The sequence below is a fragment of the Accipiter gentilis genome, chromosome 5 (genome assembly GCF_929443795.1).
Source record: "Accipiter gentilis chromosome 5, bAccGen1.1, whole genome shotgun sequence".
NCBI classification, from domain to species: Eukaryota; Metazoa; Chordata; class Aves; order Accipitriformes; family Accipitridae; genus Astur; species Astur gentilis.
Genome location: NC_064884.1, coordinates 22,179,562 through 22,195,982, shown reverse-complemented (window position 1 = coordinate 22,195,982; position 16,421 = coordinate 22,179,562). Strand labels below are relative to the sequence as shown.

At 43.2% G+C, this 16,421-nt stretch overlaps 1 protein-coding gene across 5 annotated transcripts in view; it reads left to right on the top strand.

Moving 5' to 3' along the window:
* The first annotated feature begins 10,705 nt into the window (after nt 1-10,705).
* The window catches only part of PTPRK (protein tyrosine phosphatase receptor type K), a 440,573-nt gene continuing 434,857 nt past the window's right edge, over nt 10,706-16,421 (top strand). For all 5 annotated transcript variants that reach the window (XM_049800783.1, XM_049800782.1, XM_049800781.1 and 2 more), the window contains exon 1: nt 10,706-11,007. In XM_049800783.1, coding sequence (XP_049656740.1) covers nt 10,896-11,007 — 112 coding nt within the window. In that variant the 5' untranslated portion in view covers nt 10,706-10,895. The remainder of the gene's footprint in view (nt 11,008-16,421) is intronic.

The window sequence follows — 16,421 nt, the reverse complement described above, 5'->3', positions numbered from 1 at the left end:
GAAGTTGAATAAACTGGTACAATACACAATGCTATGACTCACAGTGCCGGATGGAAGAGCACTGTATGCTGTCCATCAAACGTTTGCTTCAAGACAATCCTTAAAACTTTGAACACAGCAGGATAAGAAGATCACAAAACTCTCTGGAATCCATGCATGCTGCTAGGCACTCTACCTGCCTTATAGAAACCGTGGTTATAAAAACCCCTTCATGTGCTAACCTGAAATAAATTAATGAGACTGCTTATAATTTATGACTGGATAGGTAGGTTTCCACTTTGTGATCCCAAAGACTTGTTGGAGTACTCTTTGTTAGCATAAGCCAATAGAATAACCTACCTTCTCCAGGTGTTAAAAATGCAGATTTCATTGTAAATCAGGCATGACTAAAATCCCTGACAGTTGATGATTAAAAAATTACAGTAAAAATACTTTTAACTTAAGTGCTTGCTAACAATATATTTTTAATTATTTTATTACTGACAACCCCCTCTGAGATCTCTAGTATATAGATAAAACAATAATTAGTGTAGGCAAAAGCAAAGACTAATTTAGAGAGATATTGTCAAGAACAATTTTTGGAACTTAGAGCTTGACACATTTCCAAAATTAAGTTGATTAGTCATTGAAATCTATTATGAAGCAAAGTGTTGGTTAAAGACTTTGAACCTTCAAAAATAAAGACTGAATGCCTTTTCAGACCTTTGATTTAGTTGAGCTCATCTGTGGTCACTTAACAGAGGGTATTGTTGGATGACACTGTTACTGACCGTGTTACACAGAAAGCCAACAAATGATCCTTTCTAGTGGCCTTAAAAGCTAAACCTTGTGATCTTGTCTATTTTTATGGGTACTTTGTATTTTTACCAGTTTGGGTGTTTTAATACACATTTTTCTCTTCCAAATGGTTTGAAAACACCCTCAGAAAGGGTGGGGGGGGGAGGGGGGGGAAGTAATGAGATCTGGTCCCATCTAGCAAGCCATTATGATCAGGCATAATGAATGAGGCCCTGATTTCAGTGGGACTATTCACAGTACCACATGGAGAGCCAGTGTTGCTGGACAGGGCTCTCACTGATTATATAACAAAAACCCCCAAATAACTAGACCTGAAGTGCTATAAAATATATCATGTGAGCATGCTGAAAAGTAGGGGGAACTCTCTAACCTCTCAAGTACAATAATTTGTAGATGTTGCTTGTAATCTTAAATGTAAAAATGTAGGCAGAAGGGAGATTTTAAGCAGACTATACTCCTTATTAAATGAAATATTTAGCAATTTGGAATTAACAATTCTAATCATAAATGCCAGGCAACCACTTTTGAACTGCTACCATAGCTAATTACTCCAGTGGGAAAGGAAACAGGAGAAAGGGCATTCCAGCAGTGCAAGGATAGGTTCTCTCTGAATCTATATTTTGCCCAAATAAAACCTGTAGTTAGACAGAGTTTGTGGGAATCTTAACCCTTCATCTGTAGAAACGGCAGGGTTTCTGATAATTGTTGTCTTTTCCTTCCTGCTGAATAAACTAGTGATTTTCTCCAAGACTAACATCATTTATATTTATAGTTTTCTTCTTTTGCTTCATCGCTGTCTATTATCTCCTCTGGGAAAATGATTTAATGATACTGTTGTTTTAGTGGTGCTATCGCTGGTGCTATCATTATAGTGGTGCCACATAGTCAGCAGTCATTAAGTTCTGGCATTCAGGTGGGCGCTGTAAGAGGAGTAAACAACTAGCCACTGCCTCCCACTGGGACACCAAAAATTAAACAAATGTGCCAAATTATTGTGAAGAGGCTCTAAAAAGTATTTTGGAATTTCCTGGAGACCAAAATCTTACTGACTTAGAAAGGCTCAAGATCAGGTCCACTAGAAGTTACTATGATACACATTCTGGGAGTCAGATTCATTCTTAAACACCTCCCTGAGGTGTCTGAGCCTAGAAGAGAACCCTGACCTTCTTCTCTGGAGGATAAGCAGCCAGGAGGGGAGAGGAATAGACTGGAACATGGAGAAAAACAGGCTGAGATCCTACAGATTGCCTCAGGTGTCCTGGGGCAGTTTTGACTCAGGAAGATAATAAGCTACCCAAACCCAAGCTCGAGGTGAAAAATGGCCAATCCTTCAGACAGAAACACCACTGTACAAACTGTATCAACACTACTACTGCTATCAGTACTGTAAGGATGTAGGGTTCCCATTTGTATCCAAAATGCCCCTATGCAGAAGAGATGGCAGTTCAAGAACACGATGGGATAATGGAGAGTGCAACAATAAGACATATCGATCCAGCCATTGAACCTGGAAAAACTGCCTTCTTGTACGCTAAAGGAGGATTCAAAACCACATTTCAATCTACAAGCAAATATTGCTGAGAACCTGAGGACCGTGATTTGTCTGAGGGAAGTGGCATCTGGAAGGAGTTAGGCAAAACAAAGGATGTGGGCTTATTTATAGCATATGAAAGGATGGTAATGTAGTACAATATATTTTTCAGAGCTGATGAAGGTTGGCATTGCATTTGCCGTAAGTATTCTTGAACTGTTCTTCTGTCCCCTAGTCTGTCATCATTGAGATAAAAAGGGCAGTAACACAGGTCAGCTGAGTAAGCGATAGCCATGATAATGAAGAATCACCCCAGTACAGACAGAAAAAAACCCAGCCATGTTCATTATAAAAGCTGCCAGATTATTCTACATAAAATGTAAAGACATTTTCCTTGGACCTGCATTAAAACAAAAAGAATTTCAGAATCCAGTGGAGCTCTATTTTTAAAACTAAAATCAACTATCGGGCCAGGTAAAACATTTTTCTCAGATAAATGTCTGTGTGAACCTTCTTTTCAGGAAACAACACATTCTAAAGTAAGTTTTCAGGTAAACCCCACTAATTCTGCTCTAAAAAGTTTTTACTTTTCAACACTCTTCAGACTCTAATAAAATTATTATTAAATGTATTACAGTATCCCGTCTGAGATAGCATTGTCTTTCACAATGCTGTTTTTTCCAACTTTTCTGATTTGCTCCTACAAACTTATTCTAGAGAAAGAAGAAATATTCCAGGTATTACACAAATTTAACTGGGTATAAGAAACACAAGTTTTTAATTTAGAACTAAAAAAAGGGGGAAAAAGAAGAATAGAGTAGCTTTACACATGGCTCCAACATCCTGACATACAGTAATTCAGAGTGAGTCATTTGCCATCCAGCAAAGACAAAGTATGGTAATTCCACTACCGATAAACTCTTTGGGCAGAAGTTAACCTACTTTGGATAAGATATATACACATTTATTCTTGGAGTAAGTAGCCTTTTCCATTTTAGTAGCTTACTTTAAAAACTGGGAATTGAAGAGAATACTTCAGCTCTGAAATGAAGGAACATAAAAGTGGAAACTTAGGGCTTTATGGTAGATATCTGAAAGTCACACTGAAGTCTTGGAGTTAAAGTACACAGAACTGAGGCAGTAATATTCTAAGAGCAACCAGAAAATAGCTGTCAGACCCCAGAGGCAAAGTCTTTATTAGTTTGTAAGATTTATCTGATGAGACTTTGCACTTTGGAAGAGAAGTTTAGTAGCATCTTATGAAAGACTGTTCTAATAGAGAAAGCTTTTGTGGAATGACATGAGCAATCACTATACCAGACATCAGTTATGACTTGTGAGTCTGCTGAGTATGTATTAATGTAGCTTGATTAATTTCCCTCGGGGATGAAATCTGCCTAAAACTATAGACAAGATGTCACCCATGAATTTTTAGCAATTGTTTCTGCAAAAGTGTCTTCAGAACATTAACAATTCCTCAGTTTTATATGAGATGAAGAAATAATTCAGTACCTATTCCTCCATTCTTTAAGGGGTCATATATCCCAACCCCAGCTAACAAATTTTACATGGTAGGCTAAAGAAGAGAGGGCTATATTTTGTTTAGCATCTTTCCCTGCCCTGTTGCAGGTAATGCCGGAAAACCTCTGCCAGATGTGACCTTTCTTTTTCAGGTGGGCTGTCACTGATCAGCAGCGTAGCCACAAGTATGAAGTGCACATACCTGGGCCCCAGTTTGGCTTTCAGTTGGTAGCCAGTGAGATTGCAAAAATAAATGTGAGTATAGTGCTGGACTTGAAATGTCTTTAATCATTTTCTTGTTCCCTTGAGTACAGACTGATTGATTGCAGATCCCAATTTTCATTCCTGGCTATCATTAAAATTTGTGAAGGTAAGGTTGAATCATATGCTGGGCTTCTTGAGGATCTTTCGTATTCAAATCATAGCCATCTCTTGGTTAACAGCAAGAACCTGAATATATTCCTTTTTAATGGATAAATGTGCCAGAGGAATGAGTAATGTTTTTTTATACTGTCACTTACTTGTGCTTGTTTATGCTCAGGGTTGTTTCCTTTAGATCATTTTATATTCAGGCAGACTCCTCAGCTACCCTCATATGTATCAATTTCCAATTACCAAGAAGAGGTGGAAACATGCAAGAATTTGGTTCTCATAAAAGTTTTGAATACACCACTGTAACACCAACAATTACTACAGGGAGAGTAATTGTTCTCCAAGCCAAGCCTAGCTTTCTTTAATTTCAGTAACAGGTTTTGCAGTAATCTATATTGGACATTTATGCCTGGATAAGCCAAAGTCACTACCAATCCCAGCAGACCTGCTAAACACTACAGAGCTCTGCGTTACTTAAAAGTAATTTTTGATTTATAAGCTTATTTATTTCACCTCAACATTTTCTCAAATAGGTCTTCTTTCAGGTAAGACTTCAGCAATGTCTGGTATTGAGGATCTAAAGATAATCTCAAGAACGCTAATTCCATTATGGGAGGGAAGACTGAATTCTCAATTTATTGTAAATCTAAATAATTAATTTGCCTCCAAGGCCCCTTAATAAACTGATCACTGGATGTAGCACAACTGGATGTAGCAGCACTGTGAAAGGTCTTGAGGCTATGGACTACTTGCATGTCATTACTCTCGCTAGATAAATCACACCATTCAAAGGAAGTTGTCAAATTTTTTATCAGTAATGGGGCCAGGGTCTGACATTTACAGATGCATTTCTGATGTCTGTTTTGTATGAGATGTATCCTCTGCGACCTCTGAATCACTTAAACCTTGTAAAAAAAAAAAAAGCCTACGAAAGAGATATTTAAGTGTTTCCAGGCCTATCACTTACTTGATGATGTTCACAAACTGTGTGCTCTTTAAAAGTTCTCAAGAGGAAATTACCCAGCTCTGCATTTCTTTTAATGTACAAAATATCGCCATGTTGCTTGTGACAATCGCAACATGCTAAGACTGGGTAAAAGCTGGATGAAAAGTGCAATGTGATTTTGGATCACATTGATTTTACTTTCACTTTGTTTCTTTCATCTATTAACTTTTTAGAAACATTCTACTCACTGAATTTTAAATGTGCATGTTTACCCAATTAAGCCATAAATATATGCACGTTTACCTAATAAGGGAACAGAAACAATACTGTGTGATTTATCCTACTGACCACAGCCAACTGTTTAGCCCAAAAAGCCTCTGCTAGATGGCCCACCTATATATTATCCTTTTACATTCATTTTTCTATCAGCTTCTAGTTTTCACTGCATCAGATTAACACTTGCAAGACCTTATTCAACTCAACTATTCTCTACTGTTGGATCTCTTTGTCTGCTGTACTTCAGGAGCAACACATGCTCTAAGGCCATCTGCCCATTTTTCTTCCAATTTCTTAATGAATCTTTGAAGGGCACATTGGGTGCCCTTTTGGAGCTGTTCCAAAACCTGAATGAACACCTTCAACTGATTTCAAGCTCAGCTTTAGTGTTGTGGACTTTAAAGCTCTACACGCTTTCAAACCATTGCAAGCAGCAGGTACAGGTACAATAATCTAAAAAGTATTAGCTAATCAGTACAGAAATGCAAGGTACCTCTGCAAGTCCCCAGAAACTTATTAAGTCCTGTTATCTTCCCCAATGGCATAAAATCGTGTTTCCTCCTATGTTTCTAATGAGGAACATGAGCATGATACTGCGATGAATGGCATGCGGGTAGAAGACAACTAGTAAAAGGCTTATAGGTAATGTGGAAAGATGTACTTGCTTAAACCCTGACATACAGAAAATGTTTTGCAAGAACTTGTTTAAAACTAAACAGTTCTGAGGAGTTTAATGCATTCATAATCACCGATAGATATACTGTGCCTCACCTACTAGCAGCCTCCCAAAGACCAGCTCTCGATGTCCCTTGCTTTAGCCAAATAATGTCTTACAGAACAAGACTCTATTAAAACAGAGACTTTTACAGAACAGTTTCTTTGATGTTTAGACAAACTCAGAGACTAGTTTCTTTCTGGGCTGGACCCTGACATAAGGAATGCACCGTACAATGTAATTTTGAAGGGGTGGAATTCAGTAAAAACCATTTATTTCAGAACAAGCCCATGCCTCACTCCTTCTTGAAGGCTATTCCCACGCTGTATTTCAGTTGTCAACTATTTTGTCTACTCAAAGAGAAAATAAGACAGGATTTGGTCAATAATAGGGAATGCGCTCTTCTTTAAAAATCACAGGCTATTTTATCAAAACGGCAGAAATGACAAGCAGACCAAAGTAATATCCTGCCTCTGGGAAAGAATGGAAAGTTCTAGCCTGAAAGGTGGATTTTGTTGAGAATGGTGGTCAAGTGAGGACAGGAGACTCAAGATGGGAAATGCCACAGAGCTCTCTGTAATCACATAAACCTGTCACTAACTCTCATGACAGGGGGGCTGGAGAACATAAGCAAGAGCTGCAGAGGTGCCCCTGGTGACTGACAGCCACAGGGCAGTTCCCCAGTTGCATGCCCTGTTCCCACCACGTACCACGAGTAGCTGGGTGAACATGGGGTGCTCTTATTTGGAAGCTATTATCCTAGTCCACCTGTGCACACGATATGCAGCAGTGATGGCCACTGGTTCTCTGTGGAATTAGTATGCTCTAAAAAAGCCTCTGTGAGCGCTAGGCAGTAAAATAATGCATTCAATTGAAATTTGTAATACATTTTACTGAGATATTTTTTTCAGAAGTCAAAATACAATGAAGACCCTGCCATGGGCATTATTGAATAACACCAAGAAAAACTGAATCAGTACAATTCTCCATTTTCTCTAGAATCTCCAACCATGAAGAGCTGAATCTTCAAGGCCTTGGATCTTGCTAAGGCTCATAAAATAAGAGAGCAGATTTTCTCAAAGGAAGCAAAAGTACAGAGGGGTGGAAAGTTGGGCGGGAGCATCAGGATAATGAGAATCCTTGACTATCTGATCTTTTGGCTAGAAAAATTTCATTTAAATCTCTCAAAATCCCCTCATGCTCTAGGAGAATGGTTAAAAGTTCCTGGAAAAAAAGAGGGAAGAGGGAAATATTTTTGCTGTTTAGGAATATGTGTTTTACTATAACATAACTATATTTTACATACTATTCAAATACCATGGGAAAATACCATGTTAGATATGAATTATATCATATAGCTTTGGAACATTGCTAATTTAAGATATTTTACTGTGAGATGATATATTATGCTAGACATCTGTCAGTCATTATGAACAAAATTAAATGATAACTTGTGTTAAAAAAATGTGTTATGATGGGCTTAGCAACACCCAGAAGTGTAATGGGAAAGTTTCAACAGGCAATGCAAAGAGCAGAGAGGCATCTAGTAGAGTTTCAGAACCAAACTTTCTTGAATTTGACAGAGATTATTTATCTGACACTTTATTTAGAGGTTGTAATTATCAGGGTAAAGACTGTACCTTCCATGAGTTCCAAATAGCCCCCAGGCTGGAGGGCAAGATGTTATTGGGGGGTCTTTCCATCTTTCTGCTGTTACATTTGGCTTACAGTTAGCATACAAGTTGTTTAGCGCAGACAGTTTCTAAAAGATGTGCAAGAGGTAATATATATATATGCTTTGCTCCTAATTGAAAATGCAAAAGACTGTAAAACATTTAGAGCTCTAAAAATGTAAAAGCTGGAACAAAAATAAATCCATTCATGTCATATAACATAAAAATAATCTCAAACCTGATGTGTAAGTTTAAGTATTTGTCAGGATGCCAGGTGCAGTAGAAGGACCCATAGAGTCAACTACACATAATAATTCCAGAGATACATACCTGAAGGAAAAGTGGGGTCAACGTGTGCATCTCGCCCATACCTCTCAAGCTCAAACTCTCCAGTCAAGGAAAGAAGAGCAATCAAAATCCTCCTTGTTGCTTTTTAACAGGAATGTAATGGGAAAGGCTGAAATCCCAGGAGACTCTTGTGGAGGATCCACAGGGGAAATCACGCACAGACCAATGTGATCAAGTGAAGTCCATTTACTACAACTTTTAGCACAGTTATATACCTTATGTGCTAGCGCATGCGCCTTATACAATACTCTAATTGGTACAATACCCCGGTTCATGTAACACTATCTTATCCTCTATTGGCTGTGCAAGCTTCTTCACGAGGTGTCCAGCAGTTACTTATCTCATTCTTCGGCATCCAGGAGTTGCTTGTCAGGCTCCTCTTATCTTCCTTTTTCCCAGCGTACAAGGGCACAGCGTCCTTGTCTGCTCCAGCACTTTGTAAACTTATGCTTCGTTCCCACCTAAAGGCTGGATTGCTCACATGCCCTCACCCAGCCAAGAAATCCTCAGGAGACTTCCACCAGAAGATACGGAAACTACCTGGATAAAGCACAGGTGACTGTAGTCAGTGGGACCCATCACCTCACAGCAGTGACCTGGTGCTGTGCATCCACCATCATCTAACAACCTCTCGCACACTCTGGACATGGCAATCTGCACTGGAGATAGATACATGCGAGACTGTCATGGAGGTTAAGGGGAAGCAGGCATTAGTCCTCCTCTCTCCTGCCCTCCCAAACCATTCATGAGTTATCTGGCTTGAAATCATTTTTACAGTGTTAGTTCTATAGCTCCCAGCATAAAGGATGGCATCAGATACCTGTGTCCTCCCCCACCCCTATACCAAGATGACTTGGTACATCTTTTTCATTAAAAGTTTCCACATAGCAACAGAAATGGCTATGTAACCTAACGCATCAGAAGCCATGCTGGCACACTGCTGTCTTTCACCTTGTTCAGAAGAATTTCCCATGTTTACGTGGACCCAGTACGTGGTCCATCCTTCCTGAAACACCGGGTGTCATGAGATCCGCCTCACTCAGCTTCCATCCTTCTCGAAGTTCAAACAAAGAGCCCGTGTTCACTGACACACATAATTTTATAGTTCACAGTAAGCACGAAAGTTGGTTTTCAGCCACTCCAACCAAATGAAGTACAAGGGTTTCCAGGTGTAGAGCTTTTATAGCGTTGTAGGGTTGGGTTTTTTTGGGGGGGTGGAGGGGGGCTTGAAGTACATGTTAGTTTGTGTAACAAACTGTTGTGTTTCACCTTTTTTTTGCTGTGAAAATATAAGGGTTTGCAGGATTTAGATGCAAACCTATCAATTGCCAGACATTGGCTGGAAAGGATTTTGAATCTCAGCAAACCTTTGATGAACCCGGATTGAATGTCAAGTTTGCAATAAAACCTGTGAGTTTCCAGTGGTTTCAGGTTCTGTTGTAATCATTATACAACATCTCTAGTTACAAACTGCCACGCAAAAAAGAAAAACTAATTAAAAAAAGAGGTTAAAAAAAATGGAGGAAATCATGCTTATTTAAACAGAAATTCCAGCACTGGTGCCTTTATCTGTTATTGCGAAGGCTTTTTAGGGTCCTAAGCTCCGGAAGCGTAGAGACCTGCGGTGCTTTCAGAGACAAAGAACGAGGCCTTTATTCTATGGCATACCCGGAGTCTGGATCTGGCGAGAAGATCGCGCCTCACAACCCGCGGGTGTGGGAGTCGTATAGCTGCACGCAAGACCTCTCTGAAAGGTCGGTTATTTATTACAGGTGGAGATGACAGCATTAATGGCAATACTGTTTATTACATTTTCAATTCCGATCAATGAGAGTTTTCTGGCATTACGAGCCAGACAAGTGAGAGGGGAGCAAAGAAAAAAACACAAACCCCGACTCGAAGATGCAGCCACGACGATAACGCAACGCTCGCCGCCCAAGCTACAGAACGCGCTTCTAAAAGCAGGAGCAGCCAGCAGATCACAGCCGGGGCGCCCCGACTTCTGCCCGGCAAACAGCGCCCGGGACCCGCCGCCCCCTCCCGCCCCGGCCGCGCTCCCTGCCCCGACCTCCTCACCCTGCCGGCTCAGCCGGCGCCTTCTCCCTTTTGCCCCTCTTCGCCTCCCCCTTCTCCTCCGGAGGCGGCAGGTTCCCCCGGGGCGGGGTGTTGCGAGCGGCTGTCTCGCAGAGCCGCCGGTAGCGGCTCCCGCGCCGCGCTGTGCCAAGCCGAGCCGCGCCGCGCCTTGCTGCGCTGAGCGAGGTCGCTCCGTGCCGGAGGGAGCGGAGAAGAGTCAAGCCGCGCCGGGGAAAGCCGTGGCGTGCCGTGGCGAGCCGAGGGGAGGCGGTGCTGGCCCCCGCGCCTGCAGCAGGAGGCGCTGCCGGGCGCCGCTCCGCCCGCGCCGGGCTGCCGGCCGGAGTCCCACATTCCCCCTGCCAAGCGCCGGGGAGCGGGGGTTGGACGTGCGCGCTCGGCTCCTCCCTCCCTCCCCGCTCGCCCAGCAGCAAAGTAACTCCGGAGTACGAGGGGAGCCGGTGCCGCCGCCGCGCTCGTCGCAGACGGCTGCCCCAGCGGGCGGCCCCGGGGGCCAGCGGGCGGCCCTCGGCGCGGGGGGTCTCCCGGCGAGGCGTCGGGGCGGGAGGGGCGGGCGGGGCGAGCTCCGCCCGCCGCCGACCGGGGCAGCCCCGGCCTCTTTCGGAAACTTCTTCGCAAGTCGGCATGGGCAGGGTGGCCGGCGCTGCCGCCTCGCTGCCGCTGCTAGCGGCGCTCGCCCTGCTCGCCGGCCGCTCGCCCGCCCTGCTCGGGGCGGCCCGGGCCCAGCTCTCCGCAGGTGAGTTGCCGCTCGGCGCCCAGGTGAGGGCGGGCGGCGCGGCGGGGTCGCGCCGCGCCCGGCGTGCCCGCCGGGGAAGGGAAGGGAGAGGGTCGCGGGCGGCACCGCGCCGGGACCCGGCTCCCGCCCCTGAGGAGCGGCGGTGGGGCTGCAGAGGGGCTGCCTCTCCCCCTCACGCCCCCCTCGCCGCCGCTCTGTGGAGCGCGGTGCGGCGTGGAGGGCGACCCGCGCGTGTCCGCCGGCTGCCGGTGCGGGGCGGGCAGGGCGCGGGCTTTGGGCGCTTCACAAACTCCCCTTCTTCCCTTCCTCCTCCTCCTCCTCCTCCTCCTCCTCCTCCTCCTTCCCGGCCAGCCTCCCAGGTGGCGTCGGTGCTGGCGGCGGGACCAGAGCCGCCGCCACCCGTTCCCCCGCTCAAACTTTTCCCGGCATTTCCCTGCCCGGCGCGGGGGGCGCAGCCTCGGGGCGCCCCGGCCGCTTCCCCGCCCGAGAGGGGCCCGGCGCCGAGCTGCCCTCGGGCCCAGCCGTGGGCACGGCCCGGGCTGCCGCCGGCTACCGGACCCCCCCCCCCCCAAAAAAAAAAAAAAAAGAAAAAAAAGAGTGGTGGGCGAGAAGGGGGAGGGAAGGCAGCATATGGGGCCGGCGTCTGTTTTGTTTGAAAACCTCAAATTTCTCGCTCCTTCCTACCCCCCGCCCCACGCCACGGGGTTTTGCAGAATGAAAGCCCGCGGGGCCGGGCGGTGGGAGCTGCGGCCGGTGCAGCGGTGAGTTTTTGGTCCCGGGGGAGCCTCCGGACAGATCCCGCGGCGGGGCTGGGGCGGTCGCTCCGGGAGGGGAGGGGAGGGCAGCACCCCACCCCACCCCCCCACCCCCTGCGCTGTGCCGGGGCGATGGGGGCAGTGGAGGCTCGTGCGCCGAACCCTGAACCCCAACTCCGCTGTAGTTTATGAAGCGTCCTTCGTTTGCTTAGGAGAAAGCTGTAGCGTGAACGTGTTCTTATTGCTTGCGGTGTGAGGTATTACGCCAAGGACTAGCTAAAGTAGACTTCAGGCTTTTTTTTTTTTCTTTTTCTTTTTTTAAGTAGTACTTGCAATTACACCGGGTGCATCAGTTGGACAAGCGTTTGAAGCCTTTAGCATAGGATACTGATTTGAAAACTGCCGTTAATAAAATTATCTCCACTCATGAGACTTGGAAGCACAGTTTTCATAAGGACTGATGTGTAGTTAGGAGGCTTATTTTTTTTTTCCCCAGTCCCCCTATAAATTAATTTTTAATTGAGACATTTGAGATGTGTCATCGATTAAGAAACGTGCTGAAGCAGTAAGAGAAATTGTGCTGGGCTGAAGAGATTACACTTCTATGTGGCTGATTTTGGTGTGTATGATTTAATGTCTGCATATCAGAATTGTAAGATTGCGTAAGCACCTACAAGCCTTTTACCAGGGGAGGGGAAGTGCAGCATATATGCAGCTAGTATGTTGTAGGAATAGCTAGAATAAAATATGCCCAAGCGTAACATCTTTGCATTCAAAACCATATTGAAATCAGACCAGTGATTTTTTTGCTTTACTGTAACTCGTCAGGCTAATGTTAACACCAAAGGCAACTCTTACATAAAGATTTTTTTATGAGCTTGTTCACTGGCATAAGAAGAGTAGGAACTTCTGATAACTTATATGGTCTGTGGTATTTTATGTTGAAAATGTGGCATGCAGCCCTTTTTGGAACTGCAAGTACAAGAAGCCAGGTTGGTACCGTGGGGTATGCGTTAGGTAAGCAGAGAGGAATGTTCAACATCCTTCTGACCAGAGTAGGTGAAGCTTGTCAAGGAGTTGAACAATTTTATCTAGGAAATGTGAGATATTTTTTTCTTTTTGTATGGCATGTCAGCAGCTTCTATTGCCAAGCATCAAAAATACTGATGTGTTGCACTGGTCAGATTTATTAATTGCAGACTTGCTCAGACTTGCTTGAAGGTTTGGAGGAATAGATTTGTTAGTAGCTGGCGCTTTCAGTATATTCAGTTTAAGGTATGGTCCTCCAATTCTTACTAAATACATTCAATATCCACATGTAGAGCTATGTCCTACTGAACACTTATTTACAGTTAATCTTGGTTTGAAGGCTCTGAATTTAATAACTACCACAAACTTTGGTTTTGTTCCTTATTGTAAACTAGTCCCTGAAGAGAGTGTGTGTGTGTGTGTTGTTCTTGTGTGTCTGTTGATGAGACACCTTCATCCTGGTGTTAGTGGATGCAGGACACGGAGGTTGGAGTTCATATATCCGTTCCAGTGAGGGCCTCTCTGTAGCCTGCAATGAGATGTTTCTGTATTTGGTACACACAGGAGCATCTGTTTTCTTCATAGTCATCTCCTCTGTTTACCAGGAGTACTGTTTTTCAAGCATCTTCCTTTGACTGCCTTCCCCTTCCTCACCTTAATATAATGGCCTGTACTTTTCCATGTTAAACTGAATCTAACTAATTTTCAGCTTCCTTTTTGTTAGTATTCTTATTGTCTGAATTGTAAGTATTTAAAACTGTTAATTTTTCTTTGCCATTAATGAAGCTATTAATTCAGTCTGGACCTTTCACAAATCTCTCTCATTGTAATTCGATTTTTATTTCCTTTTTATGATGCTTTGTACTACTCCTGAGTGTGAGTGTTGGCCAGATCCAGAATTCTTCATAAAAATTTTAATATGTTTGTAAAGAGTCTAATCATCAAATTGCAGAGTATGAATTTCTTGAAAGTTGGCCTTCTTCAGGAGCATGTGTGTGATGGTTTTATCTGTTCTTCCTCACAACATAATCCATGCAAGCAAATGAGAAGGCAAGAGGAGGAGCAGCAGCAAGTTAGGAAAAGGAACAAGACACATCTTGTAATTCGTTGCTGTCTTAAAAATTGTGCTTGTATATCATCTCTACCCCCTTTGCATGTAGCCGAAACACCGTATATTTTGTCTTTCCCCACAGATCTCAAATGAAAAAAACCCCAAGCAGCTTCTCCGCCCCCCCCCCCCCCCCCCCCGCCATAATCCACAGTGTAATGTTTTCTGGTCTCTGTAGATTGTTTCTTTACACTGCTGCTTTCCATGACCCTTCAACTTGGGTGCATGCCTGTCAGAATCTAGGCCAAAATGTTTTGGCAGCGCATTCTCTGTTGAAGTCTAGCTATTCCTTATATAGCACCTCCTTTCATCTGCAACTCCTACAGTTCGATAAAGAACAAGTTCAGCTTGTTTTCACAACTCGGATCACTTCGAACTTACATTTTTTGAATATTATTTTTAGCAATTTGTGTGTTTTCAAATTTTGGAAAAAAAAAAGAAGAAACGGAAATATTTCAAAAATTTTTTTGAAGAATGCTGTGGGCTTGTCAGCTAGCTGATGGAAATATGCATCGCACTGCCTCTGATGGTGTCTGTGCAAGTATGTGGTTTTTTTTAAGACTAAATGAAAGATACAAGGATAAAAATTCTAGAAATGTATCAGCTTACCTGAAGTTATTTAAGTGTGATATTTCAGACCATAGGGATAGTGAAGCATAAAGAGGACTGTATGTTTTACAAGTTCAAGACCTTTATTAAAGTAGTTATTCCTCAGACTTTCTCGTGCAAAGTAGTTAGGGTGTCACAAATGAACAGGCAAGAATAACTATTTCTGGATTAATGGCACCTCCGTGTCTTTCCCTGCCCCACCCCCACCCCCACCCCCCCCCGGATAAAATAGTTGTAGTCTCTCTTTGGGAGATAATCTAACTCGGAAATTTGGTAATACAAAGTAGAAGATATTATTTGTTTTATAAGGATTTTGTAATTAAATATATTTACAGAGAAATACATGAAAATTGTAATAAGCATATCTAAAATTTTTATTTGTAATCATGTAGTCAAAGAAATTAAGGGCTTTTTGAAAATGTTTTAAAATGCTTTTAAGTAGCTAAATTCAAATTAGCCCTTTGCTGTCAGAACAGCAAAAGTTGCTTCAGTCTTATTTTATCCTTGAATGTGATACGATTTTCATGTGATACACAAGAGACACTTGTGCAGGTAGGCGTGTATGTATAAGAGATTTCTCAGTAGCTTTTTTTTTTCCGCCAAGCTGTTAAAATGTATTGACAAATTATATGGAAGATGAGTGGAATTAAAAGTGAAGTTATCTTCTCGCTTTCACCCCCTCCTTCCCAAATGTTTTCCTTTCCCTTATACATTCAGCTCCTTCTGTGGCACTGTTGGTTCAGAGATCACTTGTCTATCTGTGTTTTCAGATGCAATATTACGATTATAAAATGTATATACATTTTCAAAGTGGAACTTAACTGGTGCAGATAGGATTGAAAGCACCCAGAACACAGTGACTCCAGAAGTCTTGTTTAGTCCCTTTTGTCTGAGAAATGACAGTACTGCTTGATCAGTTTGGTAGTGATGTAAGCAGTATATCTTAAACCAGGTACATGTCTTGCCCTTACTCAAGATCTACTTAAGATAATTAAAAATAATAATAATAAAAAAAAAAGGGGGGGGGGGTAGGTAAGAAATCTGCACAGGATCAGGGCAGAGGTCCACCTAGACCAGTGTCCAGTCTGTGACAGTGGGCACTCAGGGGAGAGGGATATTGGCAAGGTGAGTGACTGCCTCTGACTACTGTCTGTCCACAGAGACAATGTGTAGATATTTAATGTTGTAAGTGGATTTTTGTAACTGTGTTTGTGCCTAATAACATCTTCAGCCTGTATTGCTTTTAGCATTCGCTTTGCTTTGTGACAAGGAATCTGTATGTTGTGTAGAAAAAGCTATGCTCCTTTTTTTTTTTTTTTGAAATTGCTAGTTGTATTTAATATCTCCTAGCTCTTGTATTAAGAGATAGTTAATAATTTCTCCCAATTTACCTTCTTCATGCCATGCAGGATTTTTCCACCCTCTTTCAACTGTTACTTTTCTTGTTGGAAAAGTCCAGTTGTAGCCACTTGCTATGAAGGTACCATTCCATATCTTCTTTTCATCCTTTATCAGCTTTCTCTTTCCTAGCTCTACATTGCTCAGAGCATCCAAGAGACAGCTGCCTGATGGATTTATGTAGTGCTTAGTGATGATTTCTGTTCTGTTCCCTACCCATAGTGTGATGGTTCCTGGCATTTGCTTTGCTTTTTTGACTGTTTGTCCCACTCCTGGTTGTGAGCTGACACTTCTATGGAACCGTCCATTTCATTACTAAAGAGCTGAGATCTTGCAGTTAAATGATGGTCTGTGGGGTGGCTGTGTCAGTGGACAGCAGGACTCTTGGAAAGGGGAGAGTCTTTAACCAGCCCTTTTGAGGGGGGTAGAACTTTTGAGCAAGGCTCTTGAAGGACCTGTGACCTCATGTTGGGTGTCTGGGAGGGTTAACCTGTGTACTGCTTACCACAGTGGTT